Source organism: Hyperolius riggenbachi, chromosome 4 (genome assembly GCF_040937935.1).
Source record: "Hyperolius riggenbachi isolate aHypRig1 chromosome 4, aHypRig1.pri, whole genome shotgun sequence".
NCBI lineage: Eukaryota > Metazoa > Chordata > Amphibia > Anura > Hyperoliidae > Hyperolius > Hyperolius riggenbachi.
Genome location: NC_090649.1, coordinates 142,360,030 through 142,378,676, shown reverse-complemented (window position 1 = coordinate 142,378,676; position 18,647 = coordinate 142,360,030). Strand labels below are relative to the sequence as shown.

At 43.9% G+C, this 18,647-nt stretch overlaps 1 protein-coding gene across 1 annotated transcript in view; it reads right to left on the bottom strand.

Annotated features, from left to right (window-relative positions):
* The window catches only part of LOC137570539 (ceruloplasmin-like), a 63,426-nt gene that overhangs the window by 23,433 nt on the left and 21,346 nt on the right, over positions 1-18,647 (bottom strand). Inside the window, exons 5-11 of the mRNA XM_068279233.1 lie at positions 17,722-17,976; positions 17,085-17,250; positions 14,070-14,209; positions 12,478-12,624; positions 9,275-9,495; positions 3,182-3,332; positions 1,541-1,753 (exon numbers count right to left, since the gene is read on the bottom strand). Of these exons, the coding sequence (XP_068135334.1) occupies positions 1,541-1,753; positions 3,182-3,332; positions 9,275-9,495; positions 12,478-12,624; positions 14,070-14,209; positions 17,085-17,250; positions 17,722-17,976 (1,293 nt within the window). The remainder of the gene's footprint in view (positions 1-1,540; positions 1,754-3,181; positions 3,333-9,274; positions 9,496-12,477; positions 12,625-14,069; positions 14,210-17,084; positions 17,251-17,721; positions 17,977-18,647) is intronic.

Genomic DNA, 18,647 nt, shown 5'->3' with positions numbered 1-18,647 from the left:
GGAAATAACAAAGTTAAGTGAATTATCCACTCCTCCCATCGCTCCACCAGGGCGGCTCCCCTCCTTGAATCCCTCCACTGGCTTCCTATCCAGTCCAGAATCAGATTCAAGATATTGTGTCTGACCTACAAATCCGTCCACAAAACCTGTCCAACCTACATTTCCGATCTTACTCAGAGATACACACCTAGCCGCTCACTCCGCTCCTCCAACGAACTTCGCCTGACCGTCCCCCGCATCACCCAGTCCCATGCACTCCTCCAGGACTTCTCAAGAGCCGCTCCAACACTATGGAACTCCCTACCTCCACCCATTAGGGCAGCCCCCACCTTCGACACCTTCAAGAAGGCTCTCAAAACTCACCTTTTCACTTTGGCCTACCACCCCTCAAATGTGCTCTAAACCCGCAGCTGAACTCCCTACCTTTCGTGTCCCTACCTCTCCCTCTAGATTGTAAGCCTTTGGGCAGGGTCCTCCTCCTTTTGTGACCTACCTGATCATGCACCTCCATTACTGTAAACCCATGCTATGCATTTGAGTGAACCTAACTATCTCCATGCTCCCAGCCAAAGACTGACTAAACATTACCTTGTACTCATACTGTGCTGTGTGATGTGGTTTTCTTGCATTCCTGTATTGTCATATTGCTGTATGTGACCCCTAAATATTGTCTGTAACCTAAATTAATGTCCAGCGCTGCGTAATATGTTGGCGCTTTATAAATAAAATAAATAATAATAATAATAATCTCCTTAGAACCAGTTATACCAATACTAACTTGGACAAATGGTGGACAAATGGAGTTGGTACAGGGAGGCATGTTTTGGCAGCAGTGGGTAAGTGTTGACCTTTGAGCAGATGTTTTGTGTCTCTGCCACATGTGCTATTGGAGGCAAGAGGACAGGCAGGGTGTGTATTCAAGAGCAGGAAACAGCATCTCTGTTACATACATTGCACTTTTTGTAAACATTTGCAAACCCAGGGAAATTCCTACATGCAGTGGTGTAGCAATAGGGGATACAGAGGTAGCAACTGTACCAGGGCCACTGGACCAGTGGGGCCCTCCTTCACCAACTTTATTATGCCTTTATTGGTGCTACGCTGGTAATGATTACCTCTATATGTGCTTTGATTAATTGTAACCATTAATAGAGACCGTTCTCCTCTCATGCTTACATCTCTCTGACACTGCAGCCGTCCCTGGTAGGTTTTGGGGTTCCATAGCAATTGCCATGTATAGAGCGCTTGAGTGGGCTCAATGTAAAACTCGCACTGGGGCCCAGAGCTACTAAGCTACGTTACTGCACTCAAGATCTTGGTGGAAACCAAGAACCTGCGCTGTTAATTATTTACAACATGTCCTAAATTCTGGAACTTCCCATGTATTTCCACTGTGAAAAAAATAGCTCCTCAATAATACTGCTCCATTTTTCCTATATGATGTGTATTCTCTGAGTGCCATTTACAAGAACGGAATATACCCATTCAGCAATCAACAGCAACTTAGTACCTTCACTTGGAGGTACTAAGTGTAACTCACCTGCATTGTCCGGTGTCATCAGTGCAGAGTATGAGATATATGGAGATAAGCTTGCTACATCCCTTGTTGTTTTATGAATCTGAACAGTATTTCCAGTGAAATGAATTCCATGAGCATCGACCTCTGTCCCAAGTCCCAGCATGTGCCAGGATGTGGAATCTCCTACGCACATACTCAGCCCAGGCTGATTCCCATACATGTAGCCATTGATAGCTGCAAAACAGGAGAAAACAACATTGCCACCATAAAACATACATTATATACAATCTCAATTATACTCAGTGGTGCCCAGATAGGATACTTACATATTTGTTTACTGAGACAAGCCTTACTTGCCCCTCTATACACGGAGCAGTTTAAAAGGGTGCAAGGTGCATCATGATGAATAGCAGAAGACCTTAGGTGCACATGGGTGTGTGTGTGTGGGTGTTAAGGTGAGGTGCCCACCAGGGGGAAAAGTTGAGGGGGGGGGTGTTAAGGTTAGGCACCCACCGAGGGTGGGGGGAAGGGATAAGATTGGGCGTCAAGGGGGGAGATAAGCTTAGGCACCACCGGGGGGGACGGGGTGTTCTGTGTGAATACAGAGAGGTTATGTGTGTAAACAGGGAGAGACCTGGTGGCGTACGACAGGAAGGTGCTGCATGTCTGTTATGTGGTTCACCTATCATGGCTGTAATTTTTGCCTTCGGCGATTTCCTGCAGATTAGTCGAAAATGGACATTGAGTTTATTCACTAAAACCAACAGGCATTTGCCAATGAATCAGGTCATTTGGGTGCAAGGATTGGCAGACGTCTAATAGACCTTAGTGTTGATTATCGGAAAGCATTACGTTGGGCGGGTAGTAGTTGAATGGCTGCTACATAGGAATTAATTGCTGTAAGCGATAGTAGACAAGCAGCCATATCTAGCCGTTGTTTGGGAGCCGGATTTTTCGGTTCGGTTTAGCCACCTAGACACGAGGGTTAGGGTTAGGCATTAGGGTGTGTGTGTGTGTGTGTGTACGGGGGGGGGGGGGTCAGTTTAGGCAATTAGAGGGTTGATTAGAGTTAGGCATTAGGTGTATGTGTGTGGGGGGTAGGTACTTAAATTAGGGGGGGGGGGATTACGGTCAGGCATTTGGTGCAAGGATTTATTTTAGGCACTTAGAAAGGAGGGTTCAAGTGAGAACGGGTGCCTGGTAGTGATGAGTAAAATATCGGTAAACTCAATTACTGAAATTTTACTACTAGTGTCACCATTTAGCACCCAACTCAAGCAGAGCCGCTACAATACATATTCATGTGCCAGCATCTGAATCAAGCACCCGGCGCCAGCAAGCTGCAATGTTATATTTAAGTCTATGTCATCACTCAAATAAAGCCAGTGCCCACCCTACCTACCTATTGTACTGCCTGTACCATATTTGTGGCCTGACTCAGTTCCCAAAATATCGATAACAAAGGGAGTTTAAACACCCAGGAAGGATGGAAAAGAGCAAATTGGTCTTCCACCTAGTGATTTAAATTTATTTGGTAAATTCAAAATCTGGTGCTTTCTAATTTCATGACCCGTTGTTAACAATGACAGTCAAGTAATTTAGAAGATGTTACGTTAGAAATGAATTACTTTTATTAGATATAAACTTTTGAGAAAATCTTACAGGACATCAGATTGGATATTTGGAAATCTGGATCATTCAAGTCCACAGTGTCTGGATTTCCTATATATTGGGCAATGCTTTCATTCATATACCAGCTCAGGTTTTCATCAAATACAGTAGGCATCATGAAGTAGTTGTGGTCTGCACCCCCCTGAAAAACATAAACAGAGAAAGATCCGTATTCTGGAATTATGGGACCTCAGTAGAGACAAAAAACCCATCAAAAGCCAACAGAACAATAGACCAATGTGATGAATAATGCTGGGATACCAAAAAAAAACAATTTTGAATGTGAAATAGGCTCAGCTGACTTCATTGAATTGTATTATCCACTCTGCTGTATTGATGTTTTATCATATGTTTCAGTTTTTTCCACTCCCCATATTTTTCACTGCTAAGCACACTTCTCACAGCCCCCTAGGCCCCAACAAGAATATTGGGTAGGGATTCTCTATATGCAACATAATTGCATCATAGAGTTAAAGAGGAACTCCAGTAAAAATAATGTAATAAAAAAAAGTGCTTCATTTTTACAATAATTATGTATAAATGATTTAGTCAGTGTTTGCCCATTGTAAAATCTTTTAAATCCCTGATTTACATTCTGACATTTATTACATGGTGACATTTTTACTGTTGGCAGGTGATGTAGCTGCTGCATGTTTTTTTTGGCAGTTGGAAACAGCTGTAAACAGCTATTTCCCACAATGCAACAAGGTTCACAGACAGGAAACTGTCAGGAGTACATACTCAAGAGTTTCTTGTGGGAGGGGTTTCACCACAATATCAGTCATACAGCTCCCCCTGATGGTCTGTTTGTGAAAAGGAATAGATTTCTCATGTAAAAGGGGGTATCAGCTACTGATTGGGATAAAGTTCATTTCTTGGTCGGAGTTTCTCTTTAAAGAGAATCTGTATTGTTAAAATCGCACAAAAGTAAACATACCAGTGCGTTAGGGGACATCTCCTATTACCCTCTGTCACAATTTCGCCGCTCCTCGCCGCATTAAAAGTGGTTAAAAACAGTTTTAAAAAGTTTGTTTATAAACAAACAAAATGGCCACCAAAACAGGAAGTAGGTTGATGTACAGTATGTCCACACATAGAAAATACATCCATACACAAGCAGGCTGTATACAGCCATCCTTTTGAATCTCAAGAGATCATTTGTGTGTTTCTTTCCCCCTGCAGCTATCTTCCACTGAAGTGTCAGGCTATTTCCTCCTGCAGAGTGCAGACAGCTGTGCCTGTATGTAATTCCTAAGTATGTGAAAGCCCAGCCAGCTCAGAGGAGGATTTATCCAGCTTGTAAAAGATAATAGAACAGAGAGAAGCTGCACTAATCTAAATATCACACAGGCAGTGTGCAGAGAGGGGCCTGGATGGGGGAGTTCATAGCAGAACCACAACACTGAAGAACTTGGCAGCCTTCCAGACACAGGCCTGACAAGTCTGACAAGAGAGAGATAAGTTGATTTATTACAGAGATGGTGATAGTAGAACGTGCTGCAGTAAGCCAGAACACATTAGAATAGCTTTTGGAACTTGTAGGATGATAAAAAACAGGATGCAATTTTTGTTACGGAGTCTCTTTAAGATATTATTTCATTATTTGAAGGAATTTTGGAAATAATGTTACCATAATTCCATGCACCACAACTAATCATGAAAACAATGATCCTTGACTGGAGTGGGTTGGTTTGCAGACTGGGATTAGAAGTAAGTAAAACGCAGTTGCCATTAAAGTGCTTAGGTCTGACCTAAGCCAATCTAATACGTGCCTCTACATGTAAAACAAAACAAAAAAAAGACAACCGGGAGCCCCCAATAGTGTATTATTGCTGATATTGAGATAAATTGTGAACAGTAGATAGAGATATACTCACAAACATGGGTTGCCAGGTATCAGGCAACCACTCTTTGCTGGCGCCTCTGTGCCTACTCCGTGTCTCTACATGCAGTTTGCAGCCTTTAGCTCTGGGAAGCAGGACCACAAATGATTCACAAAAAACTTATCTCATGAACTATTTCTCCATTCTTATATCTAATCTCAGTTGTAAGGGGAAATACTTCATAAGATAAACAGATAAGAAAGGATAAATCATGACTTAAAGTGGACCTAAACTCTTGCACAAGACATAAGGAAAACACATCACTTAATCTGCATTTGGAATTTATCTGGTCAATTGACTTTGCTTAATAAGTATATTCTAGATCCAGCCACGATCTGTTACTAATTTTACTCTTGTTACTCTCTTCATTCTCTGATAAAATCCTGTTCTTCTTCATACCTCCTTTTTTCTTCACTTTACCTCCTCTCCTATAAATCAGTGACTCCTACTATGTTGCCTTACTTTTATATACCTGATCCGTTTATACCTCATGATAATAAGTATTTTTTGTATTTTCCCCTTGCATTGGGGTATGCTATGTGTTTAATTAGTTTGCTTCAATAAAAACCTTTTGAAACCAAGACATAAGGAAAACACTGAAAAATGCACCCTGTATGTATTTAGAGAGTTTAGCTTGTCTGATTCCCCCTCATCTGCGACTAATCACAAGTTGTAATTTGATCTCTCCCTGCCACAGCAGATAAGCTAATTTGAAAGCATATGATGTTAACAATATGGGCTTGATTCACTAACTGGTGCTAACCTAGTTAGCATGCCTAAAGAGTTTGGGCGTGCTAACTAGGGTGCTAACAAGTTAGCACGCCCAGAGATTGCACGGTGTACGGTGCGCAGAAAAGATCATGCGGTGCGATGTTAACGTCGCACCCTTCGCTTGAAAAGTGACCCTCGGTGGCCTGGAAACGTCGCACCCTGTGCAGGGGCGTAACTAGGTCCCACCGGGCCCCCCTGCAGATTTTCTGAGCGCCCCCCCCCCCCCCCCGGGGCCCGCTCGCGGCCGTTTTGTGGGTGCTGGAGGGGTGGCAGCATGAGGGGAAAGCCTTGCCCACAGTCGGCGGGGAGAGGGGTAGTTCCCCCCTCTCCCTCACCTCGGGGCTCTCCCCTCTGTGCTCCCCTCCAGCTCTTTAGTGTGTGGGGCTGTGGGCAGCGGGCAGCGAGCGGCGGGCAGATACATACCTGCTTCCGTGCGTTCCATCGGAGACTTCTCCCTCTAGCGGCTGACGTCAGCCGCTAGAGGGAGAAGTCTCCGATGGAACGCACGGAAGCAGGTATGTATCTGCCCGCCGCTCGCTGCCCGCTGCCCACAGCCCCACACACTAAAGAGCTGGAGGGGAGCACAGAGGGGAGAGCCCCGAGGTGAGGGAGAGGGGGGAACTACCCCTCTCCCCGCCGACTGTGGGCAAGGCTTTCCCCTCATGCTGCCACCCCTCCAGCACCCACAAAACGGCCCCAAGCGGGCCCCAGGGGGGGGCCGGGCCCCCCCGCGGGCGCAGGGGCTGCAGGGCCTATTCCTACGCCCCTGACCCTGTGCACCGTTATGGTCTCACTGGGTGTGACGTTTCCAGGGCACCGGGGGTCACTTTTCATGCGAAGGGTGCAACGTTAATGTCACACCGCACGATCTTTTCGGCGCACTGTACATCGTGCAATCTCTGGGTGTGCTAACTTGTTAGCACCCTAGTTAGCACGCCCAAACTCTTTAGGCATGCTAACTAGGTTACCACCAGTTAGTGAATCAAGCCCATTTTTGGAGTTATAAAGGGCTTTTCACAAGCGTGCTAAGACTTAGCACTGCTTTGTGAATCAAGCCCTATGTCTGCTTCAAATGAAAGCAGGAAGTAAAACCAGAGCCGATTTTAGGATTTGTATCAGCTGTAACAAATACATGTTTTTCTTTAAAGGTTATTATGCTGTTGTGTATCTTTTAGAGCAGAGAGGAAGTTCTGACTTCAGGTCCGCTTTAAGACAGATAGAGGGCCCTATGTCATTTCGGTAAATAAAAGACTCACTTGGTGCAAGTTTTTTTTAATCTCCTGACATTGCACAAGTCACTGCTGACGACTGTGCGAAGTGAGGCTGTTCCACCTCAGTGGAAATTGGATGTTTTGTTAGTTTTACTGCATTGCAAATAAATACATTAATAAACAGGATCTGTTCACACTTGTCAGTCTGCAATAGATCCATTGGAGTAGGTAGACCCCACTTCTGTGCAGTCTGCAATTTTTTCAGACAAGTGGATGCTATTCCCATATACCCTATGGCTAAACCGTATCTGCCATAAACTCCAACCAAACCACAATGGAACATCCGAGTGGACACTACACTGCCCACTCCCACTGGCCGTTCAAGGTCCGGCGCAAGTGGGAACCCAGCCTTAGCTTCACACAGGCAAAATAAAACATTGCTTGAACATTGCAGAGGTGAAGCTGGGCAATATACTGTATATGTACATTCGTATAGCGCTTTTCTCCTGTCGGACTCAAAGCGTTCAAGAGCTGCAGCCACTGGGACGTGCTCAAGAGGCCACCCTGCAGTGTTAAGGTCCGTACACACACCGGACTGGAGGCAACGACGGGTCCGTCGTCACCTCCCGCTGGGTGGGCGCTCCAGCGACAGTCTGGTGTGTGTACAGTCTGTCGGCGGACTGATACGGCTGTTTCTGAGCGATTCGCCGGGCCTAGTTAGCATGCCTAAAGAGTTTGGGCGTGCTAACTAGGGTGCTAACAAGTTAGCACGCCCAGAGATTGCACGGTGTACGGTGCGCAGAAAAGATCATGCGGTGTGACGTTAACGTCGCACCCTTCGCGTGAAAAGTGACCCTCGGTGCCCTGGAAACGTCGCACCCTGTGCACCGTTATGGTCGCACTGGGTGTGACGTTTCCAGGGCACCAGGGGGTCACTTTTCATGCGAAGGGTGCAACGTTAATGTCACACCGCGCAATCTTTTCGGCGCACCGTGCAACGTGCCGGGCGGATCGCTCAGAAACAGCCGTATCAGTCTGCCGACAGACTGTACACACGCCGGACTGGCGCTGGAACGCCCATCCAGCGGGAGGTGATGACGGACCCGTCGTTGCCTCCAGTCCGGCGTGTGTACGGACCTTTAGGGAGTCTTACCCTGAACTCCTTACTGAATAGGTACAGACCCTAGCCAGGACTCGAACCCTGGTCTCCCATGTCAAAGGCAGTGCCCTTAACCAGTACACTATCCAGCCACTAGATGTAGTGGGTTGGAGCAGATAGTGTGAAGGAGCCCTAAATCATTTTAAACACTGTACCATATCACCCAGTAGGTAGAAGGGGAGGCTATTTGGCCATGAGCTGTTACCAGTAAAAGTAAATCCACACATCCATTTTTAGTGGGTATGTAGGGCTGTGTCACACTGCAAATGCGGCATATTTCCAGAGTTCTAACAATGACACTTTCATCATAAAGCTAATTCAGACTCTCTTCCTCTTTTTGTATTTTTTACTACTGACTGGAAGTGTCGGAAGAGGAAGAGGTTTTCCTGTGTGTAAAGTCTGTCGGCAGGCTGATAAGGCTGGTTTTGACAGATCCACGGAGCGTATTTATTTATTTATTGATTGATTTATTTTTTGTATTTATAAAGCGCCAACATATTATGCAGCGCTGGACATTAGTTTAGGTTACAGACAATATTTAGGGGTGACAAACAGCAATATGACAATACAGGAATACATGCAAACCAGCAGCACAGTATGAGTACAAGGTAATGCTTAATGCTATAAGTACAAGGTAACCGTATGTATATATAAATATATACTGTATATATATATATATATATATATATATATATATATATATATATATATATATATATATATATACATATAAAGTGTGTGTGTGTGCGTGCGTGCGTGCGTCTCTTGATCCCTCCTACTGTATAGACATATATAACTCACCCTGCTCTATATAACGTTACATAAGATTTATGTAAAATACACGTTTGCAGTTCTATAGCTGGCTTGCACACATGGGAGTGTCAGTCTACACGTTGTCTTTCACCTCCATAAAACAATGACAGCTACACATCTGTTCCTATGTCTATAGATAGACCTTTCACATGTGTAACCTTTCATTATGTTTCTGATTAACCAAATATTTTGTTTTTGCATACCTAAAATATCAATTACCTTTTTAGCATTTAAGGCCGATACTTACCTGATTGTTCTCAGTTAAGCTCTTACACACTAAAAGTGGACCAACAAGACCAGAATTGGTGTCTCTGGCTACATCTGTAGATGAATAATAAAGCCATGGTATGCAGTTGGGGTCTTCTCCTCTGATAGGACTCACACTGTCTGGTAAGCCCCACAAGTATGTTACTGTGTCATTCGGAGCCACATGGGAAGCTTGAGAGCTATTACCATTAGTGGTAGAACCTGTAAGAAAAACACATTTTAAGGTTTCATTTGTCAAATATCTTTAGAACAGTTTGTGTTCCTATTCTAGCAACCACTAAGTTTCTACCTGTTTGTGAACAGCTCCTTATTGCCCATAAAGTAATTCTATCTAACAGAGGAGCTTGGCCCAGCTACAGATCTGCATTGTAGCGACTCCTCCCTATTGCCTGATGAAGCGGGGTCATACCTGTGAAACACGTTGCATTTCCCCCTGGAGTATGTAAATACATTTGTTCTGCTAAACTTTGTTGGCATATCTTGTGTCTGTTTGGAAGATGTAAGTCCACCACTGCCTCCACAAATTTTCAAACTTTTTAGGCATTTTTATTCTTCTGGTGCCTCTGTATCCCTGTTACATTGTTCTAAGTCCACCCTTGGTAGAGGGGTGTCATCCCCTTTTTTTCCTGAACTACGGAGAACGACTTCATAATCCTGAGTGGGGTCAGGTCTAATCTCCCCACCTGCTATTACAGTGGTTGCCTTATATTTGTATTCACTCTACCAACTTCATCCCATATTACAAGTACACACTACAGTATATTTGGCTCTTGGTGTTCCTATCTTTATTTTATCTTGTCATCCGTGTAAAAAATCAGCAGCCATTTTCCTTTTTATGTCATCTCCTGGCCAGCAGCTTCAAGACCACAGGTAAGATTTGCTCTCATTTAATTTTGATTGTTTCCCTGAGTCTGGCTCAGAGTAAAGTTTTGTACACACACTAGATCAGGGGTGCCCACACTTTTTCGGCTCGCGAACTACTTTAAAATTCGCCAAGGCCAGGAGATCTACCAACCAACCAAGTAGACAATGAGCGTAACTAAGGAACTTTTGCTATGCAGCATGGCTGCACCTAGCGTGTGCAAGTTGTTTTTTAATATACGCTGCTAGAGCAGCACAGTTTGAGCCCCAATTGAGCCTAATATCACCTGCATTACAAGTGATATAGTATGCGTCATCTACTGGATGAATATCATATCCTGATGTAGATAGATAGATAGATATGTGCATGTACGTTCAATGGCCACTATGGATGGGACCTCAGGAGAGAAGATAAGAGTGAAGCTGCTTTGAGGGACACAGAGGCTGCTAGGGGCTGGAGGAAGCCCCAGATAAGTAAATCTGCAGACATTTAGTTTAGCTTCTGTATCAGTGATCAACAGATTAAACCTGCTCTTTACTTACTTGCATAACAATAGGCCAGCATTTAGGACCCTGCAGCATGACTTCTGTCAGTCCTGGTGGGATCCTTATCACTTCACTACTGTTGTTGAGAGTGGAGGGGGCAGGGTGACGGCTAATCAACATTCTCTTCAAAGTAGTGTCACTTCTTCCCTGCTGGATCTCGCCACAGACAGCCGTTAGGAGGGAGGGGGAGGCGGGCTGTACATTACACAGGAGCTGTTATCTCCTGCTCTCCGGTCAGAGCACAGCGCTCAGCTGCAGCACGTGTCTGCGAAAGCCTGAGAGAGACACTCGGGGATGGGAGGGAGCAGCCTTTCCAGGAGCAGGCCAGGCAGGCAGTGGCACCGTTCTTCTCTTGTAAATCCAGCCCTGGGCGGAAGTGTTGCTTCCCGCTCTGCCTCCAGCCATGACACTACGTCATGGCAGAACCACCCCTGGCCTCTCAGCCGAGCCTCTCTCCTCCCCTGATTGGCGAGAACAGCGGCCAGCAGCAGAATCTGATTGGACGCGGCCAATTGGCCGCGTTCTACAGCTGCCAACCACAAAATTCAATGGGACGCAGCCATGAGGCCGCCATCTACCAAACAGGCGGTCGCGATCTACCAGTAGATCGCGATCGACCTATTGGGCAGCCCTGCACTAGATGGTTCTTGAATGAGAATGCCAGTTGGGTCCTCCTCTGCCAAGAATCTAGCATGTTTACAGCATCCCCCACTCCCGCCAATATGTTGGTGAGAGATCCGGACTGCCAAATGTAGGCTGAGCCTATTGTTCTCCTACTCACCCCGCCAGCTCCATGCTTCACTGTTGGGTAATCTGGCTCAATCGCACCAGGCGGTCTCTTCTGCTTAAAGGGGGGAGTGAATGCGGCGGGGACCTGGCGGAGCTGCACGGAGGCCGCGGATGGCGTCCTCCGTGCGTTACAAATTCATACAGGTAAACACATTTTTTTCCGGTTTTGGGCTCGTAAGTCCTTTAAAGGGACTCCGAGCAGTGCAGAAACTATGGAAAGATGCATATCATTTTAAAGCTCTCTTTCTCCTCTTTCCAATGATGTATAAACCGCCGCCCTACGCCTTTTAGTTTTCGTTATTTTTGCGATTGAAATTGCTGCGGCCGCGATTTCGATCGCAAAAATAGAGAAAACTAAAAGGCGTAGGGCGACGATTTAGGTGTCGCCAGAAAGAGGAGAAAGAGAGCTTTAAAATGATATCCATCTTTCCATAGTTACATTGTATTACACAGGACGACACTTTCCCCAGTGTCAGCAGCTCCATTCAGCAGAATGCAGCTGCTGACTTTGAGAAAAAGTCGCCCTGTGTAATACAATATAAGTATGGAAAGATGGATAATCGTCGCCTTTTAGTTTTCTCTATTTTCGCGATCGAAATCGCGGCCGCGGCAATTTCAATTGCGAAAATAACGAAAACTAAAAGGCGTAGGGCGGCGGTTTATAGATCATTGGAAAGAGGAGAAGGAGAGCTTTAAAATGATATGCATCTTTCCATAGTTTCTGCACACTGCTCGAAGTCCCTTTAAGAGCAGCCCCTCCGTGCCTCAGCGCTAGAGATCATGGAGAGCATAGGTAGTCCTGCAAACCTGGACTGAATTTATTAAAGTTTGTCTGGGGTGTAGTGACAAAAGTTAGCGTCCTTGTAATTCCAATCAATAGCTGCTTGCTTAATAGGGGGACAGCAATGCTAGTATCATGTATTTCATCACTTACTATCTCATGCCAACATGATGGGAATATAGCTATTGCACTAGTTTGGAAGTTACCTTCAGATTCATTGTCAGTTTTGTAGAAGGCACCTCCCATGTCCATCTGGTAGTTTACTCCATGGGCCTGGATACTGTATGGATGGCTCGCCATGTTCTTAAATGTGATCTTCACCGTGTCGCCTATCTGTGCCATAATCAGGGGTCCTAATAAGGCAGACAAGATTAGATTGTACCAGTATCAGACAGTAAGGGAATAGAACAAGTATCCCAAATGGCCAATTAAGGAAATGAGAGAAAAGTATTGACACAAATCCTAATGGCAAGTAAACAGAGGCAAGGCAACCTAAGGTTAAGGCCCATACACACGTCGGACTTTTGCGAACAACGGGTCGTTTGAACGTCCCATCGTTCAGTCGTCCGCACGCTAAATCGGGTGTGTGTACAGACTGTTCGGGTGATAAGACTCAAAATCAGTCTTATCACCCGAACGACAGTCTGTACACACGCCCGATTTAGCGTGCGAACGACTGAGCGACGGGACGTTCAAATGACCCGTCGTTCGCAAAAGTCCGACGTGTGTATGGGCCTTAAGCACTGAGGTATGGTAATGCTGGATCCACATACCTATGTCTACTTCTGTTCTATGTCTACTTCTGTTCCTTTAACACCAAGTAGAGCATAGGGAGGGCATCAGTGAAGACTCCCCATTTAGATCTATTTGTTTCTATTCTCTTGAGTTCATTCAAGGTTTTTCCCATTGTCCATTTTGTCTTCTCCTTCCCCGCTAGTCCCTGTAATCATGCCTTGAAAAATGTGACTTTTAGCTAAACAGTAATTGGGAAGCTTAGTTGCCTAATCTTGTTTTCAACTTTGGCAAAAACTAGATGGGACAACAACTGTCTGATCTCTATAGGACGTTTTGGTTTATATATGAAATAATTCATACAGCATGTGAATCAGCAATCAAGGATACAACATTTGTATTACATCTCGCATGACAAGTATACGTCTGATGCACACTGGCGGACAAAGCCAACAGTGGGCCCCTGTGCAGAATAAATAAAGGGGCCCATGTGATTGGTCATAATCATAACAGATTATGGCTGTCTCCAAATAATGTCGATAACATTAACGTACACTAATTTAGGTTACTAGGCACTGTGTTAATGTAGCACACATTTCATACTTGTGTAGTATGACTGGGCCACAGGCAAATATCACTGTTTCTCCTGGGATTCAGAGAGAAATACACAGAGAAGAGCCTACAGAATAATCAACTGGTGCAGCTGCATGGGCCCTAGAGGGCATGGGACCCCTGTGCGGCTGCACGGTCTGCACGGCCCGGGCCTATGTCCGCCTGTGATAGTACGTCTGATTTACTAAGGGATCTCCAGAGATTTCCAAACGTGCCAAGTGGACATGTGTGATCCAGCAAACCTAGACTGGTTGAATTTGGAATTGTCTTCTATTAAGTGGTTAGCATATACCAGGGACATATCACTTCATAGTCAGAGAGACAAAGAGCTTTGTGAATTAGCAGCTATGTGATTGCGGTGGCATGCACCATCCACAGTTAGACCCCTGGAGATCCTTCACCAACATTAAATCACACCCACTTGAAAAGAATGGAGAATATAGATGATAATTACCCAGAATCCCCAAATGCTCTTGCTCTCTAGGTCTTGGCTTTTCCTTGGTAAAAGTTGAGTCAGTGAATTCCCTGTACACCACTTTCTTATATGTTCCTCCAATTCTTGTGCCATTTTGTGTAAAAAATGGTTCCGAATCACTGTAAAATATTGAAAATAGCAAAAATTAGCTGTTACATAATACTTAGGGTTTGTTTTTTTTTAAACATTTTTTTCATTTGTTTAAATGGAAAGACTCCCTCCTGTAGCCCTATTTCTCCAACTATCTTTGGCCATCTGTTTGTTGGTGGAGGACTATAGGAGGTCGCACTGAGAGAAAGAGGAAGATATTGCTTACACAGCTCTATAATGTGCTGGGGAGAGGTCCACTGAACTACAGGGACACAGGAATAGTCAAAAAAAAATATTTCTTTAAGGAACAACTGACCTGAGAGGGTTATGGAGAGATGCTATGTTTCTTACCCTTTAAACAACACACATTGCCTAGCTGTCCAAACGATCCTCCACCTCAAATACTTTAATCCATCAACCCTAAGCAAGCATGCAGATCAGATGTTTAACTTAAGTTTGACGGCAATTACCGCATGCTTGTTTCAGGTGTGTGATTCAGACTCCACTGATGCATGAAAGCTCAGCAGGCTGCTAGGTAACTGGTATCATTTAAAAGGAAATAAATATGGCAGCCTCCATATCACTCTCAGGTCAGTTGTTGCCTCTGTTGAAGCTTAAAGGATACATGAGGCAAGAAAATAAAGAAAAGTTTTACTCATCTGGGGTTTCTTACAGCCCCTAAAAGTCCATCAGTGCCTACGCCGCAGTTCTGCTCTTCTCTAGGCTGCTGCTATGCCCTCTGTAAGATTGCAACCCGCAAGTCAAGTCAAGTCATAGTTAGGAAAGTCTGGTACCAGCTCTGCGCTGCAGTTGATGTATTCACCATACTCACCTGACTCGAATACATGAGAAGATGGAATTACAAGAGAGAAGCAGGTGGTGATACAGACTAGGCTTACAGGAGGTACATCATCATACTGAATGGATTAAATAGTATAGTATTTTTTGCTATCTCTTTCAGGTGTACAATATTGCACTTGTCAATTAAGAGTAATTGCAGCATCTCTCTTAAAGGGGAACTGAAGAGAGAGGTATATGGAGGCTGTCATGTTTATTTCCTTTTAGACAATATTAGTTGCCTGGCAGCCCTGCTGATCCTCTGCCTCTAATACTATTAGCCATAGCCCCTGAACAAGCATGCAGCAGATCAGGTGTTTCAGTGGTTCAGACTTATAAGTCTGATCTGACAAGACTAGCTGCATGCTTGTTTCTGGTTTTAATCAGATACTACTGCAGAGAAATAGACCAGCAGGGCTGCCAGGCAACTGGTATTGATTAAAAGGAAATAAACATGACAGCCTCCATATACCCCTCTCTTCAGTTCCCCTTTAAGGTGGCCACACACGATACAATAAAATGATCCGATTTTACGGCAATTCGATAAAAACGATCTGATCTCCCGAAAAAATCGAAAGCTTCTTTTTCATTCAACTGAAAAATCGGATTTCCCGTTTTCTTTAATTTTATCGATCCGGAATGCCAGATTTTTTTCTTCAATCTTTCTAAAGATTGTATGGTATGTGTTAGATTGTCAATTTATTAATATACACACCCTAGCAATTTTGTCGGAGTATCCAATCATTTTTATCATAATTGGGGAAAAATTGAACATACGTGTGTGGTAAATTGGTCAGATTTGTGAAATGTTACAATCAGTCAGAAAAATTGATTGCAATTCTTAAACTGAACAGATATTTAAAAAAGTGTATGTTGTGTGGCCTCCTTTAAGGTGGCCACACATGATACAATAAAATGATCCGATTTTACAGCAATTCGATAAATATGATCGGTTCTCCTGAAAAAAATTGAAAGCTTTTTTTTCATTCGATCGTTTTTCCCATTTTTCCCCCCGATTTTTATTGATCGGGAATGCTAGAAATTTTTCTTCAATTTTTCTAAAGATTGTATGGTGTGTGTTAAATTGTCAGTTTATTATTATACAAACCCTAGCAATTTTCTCGGAGTTTATAATTATTTTTAACATAACTGGGGAAAAATTGAACATATTTGTGTGGTACATTGGTCATATTTTTTTAACAATGTTACAATCAGTCTGAAAAGTTGATTGCAATTCTTGAATTGAACAGATATTTAAAAAAAATTGTATGGTGTGTGGCCACCATTATCCTTTGTACTGTTATTTAACTTGCTCAGACAAATGAAAATGCGTAATATTCAGCTGGAGCACCTCTCTATTCTTACACTGTCAGAGCGTTCAGCACTAAATTTGCCTTAATAAAATGGAAGATATTTGTAGTTGTTCAGCTTTATGTGAGAAACAAAGATATCCCATGAGGCATCACTGAGTATGAAAATGAATCAGTTGCAGCATACAATGAAAATCTCTGGCAGTTGACCTTCAGCACATGTAACTTGGGTGTATGAGGGGGAGCAGAAATATTTCACTTAAAGTGGTCTTAAAGTCAGCATTTCAGCTTTTCAAATAAAAGATTCCTCACACCTTTAAAGCTACTGTCCCAGAACATCACTGAAATGGTTAAACAAAGCACTTTGTTCTGCTGTTCAGCTTCAAATCTACATCCAAACTGGGGATAACAGTATCTTTGTTTACATACCAATGTTGATACATGTGTGTAAAAAACACTTTCTGAGAAGCTGTCTGCTTCAGGTACACACACAGTTCAGAACAACTCATTACAAGAGTTTAATATATAATAAAAAGCAGTTAGAATAAAATACAATGGCAGCTTTCAGGGCAAGAAAAACTACACTTTGGAAACTTTAATTTGTAGACAGACAATATTACTTGTGCACAAAAGCAAATATGATAACTGTATGAATAATAATAAAAAGTAGAAAAACACATTTTTATTGAATGTTATGTCAGAGTTTTAGACCACTTTAATCAGTTATCGTTGATTCATTTGCAGTTCTATAACATACCTCCCTGGCTCATCCAGTCTCTTCCCTGTAATTTGGTTGATTGAGGTTGGAGCATAGTTCCACATGGTCTCCACTGCAGCAATGTAATACTGTCTAACATTGAAGGTCTGTGGGCAGGGTTTAGCTCCAGAGCAGTTCCTTACTTCATAGAGGGCTTGCATGCCAGCTGCAAATTAAAATTACAGTAATGGTTATTAAGAACTTTATCATGTGTATCTTAGAAACAGTATGGTATTATTGGGGTCAACGAGGGACACAAACTAGACCAGTGGCGTAACTACAATTCATGCCCCCCCCCCCCCCCCCAGTAAAACTTTGCTGAGGCCCCCCAGTGTTCCCACCCTTTCCCCTGACTCATCTTGATGGCATGCTTTCACGGCCTTGTGGTCCATCTCACAAGGGTCATAAAACAAGTGTGGACATCATGATCTTCACACTCATTACAAGTGTAGCCACAAAAACACCTGATGTGAACTTTAGTCCCCTGTACCGGAGGGAGGGAAGGGAAGTAGTTGTGGCCCAAAAACAGCTCTGGTCCCCCCTGCGATCGTAGGGGTGGCTTCCCTCTAGTTACACCCCTGAGCTAGGCAGTGATAGGCTTCTTTTGAAGTTTTGTCATGTTTATGAAATGGCTTACCTTCAAAGTGATCATTAACTTGACAGGCTAGAAGCCACGTCCCCGGGGTTGTTGTCACCATTGTAGCTTGAACCATTGAGGCAGCGAGAAGACTTATAGTGTCCACGCGGTTGTGATGGTAAGTCACTGTCTGGCCATGGAAGTGGACTGAATGTATATCTACGTCAGTCCCCAAGCTGAACATATACCACTTCACTTTTGTGTTATCACATACAGAAAGGCCGGGGAGGTTTCCAAACATGTATCCGTTGATAGCTGTCAAACAGAAATTCATTGGAATTTGGAAGCTAATACATTACAATGATGATTTCAAACTTGCACTTAATCTATTCTCTCTTAAAGGGAACCGAAAGTGAAAGGAACACGGGGGCTGCCATCTTCATTCTCTAAAAATCAATGCCAGTTGCCTGACTTCTGTGCTGACACTCTGCCTCTAAGGTTCACACTGACATGTTGCGGCGCATCGGAAAATATAATAGCATAGCACACACTACGCAGTTATACTGTAATGGTAAGTTCACATTGTTAAGTTCACATTAGCAGTATAATAATCAAATTGGATGGTCGATCGGCTGTTGATGTATGGTCACCTATGGTCATAAAGGCATTCTTAAGCCACCTAAAAAAAAAAAGGGTTTCACTTACCTGGGGCTTCTACCAGCCCCCTGCAGCCGGCCTGTGCCTGCGAGCAAGGTGCAGGTAACCCGAACAAGGATACAATTAGCCAGGGCTGTACAGGCGCAGTGGCCCGTCAACTCACAGTTGGCGAAAACGAAACTAAGCCACAGCAGGGGAACGGAGGATCATTGAGGACCGGTGTGGGACAGGACAGCTGCAGGTGGTTGGTAGAAACCCCAGGCAAGTGAAACTTTTTTTTTAAGTGGCTTAAATAGCCCTTTAAGGATTATATAAAAAAGTTGAAATTT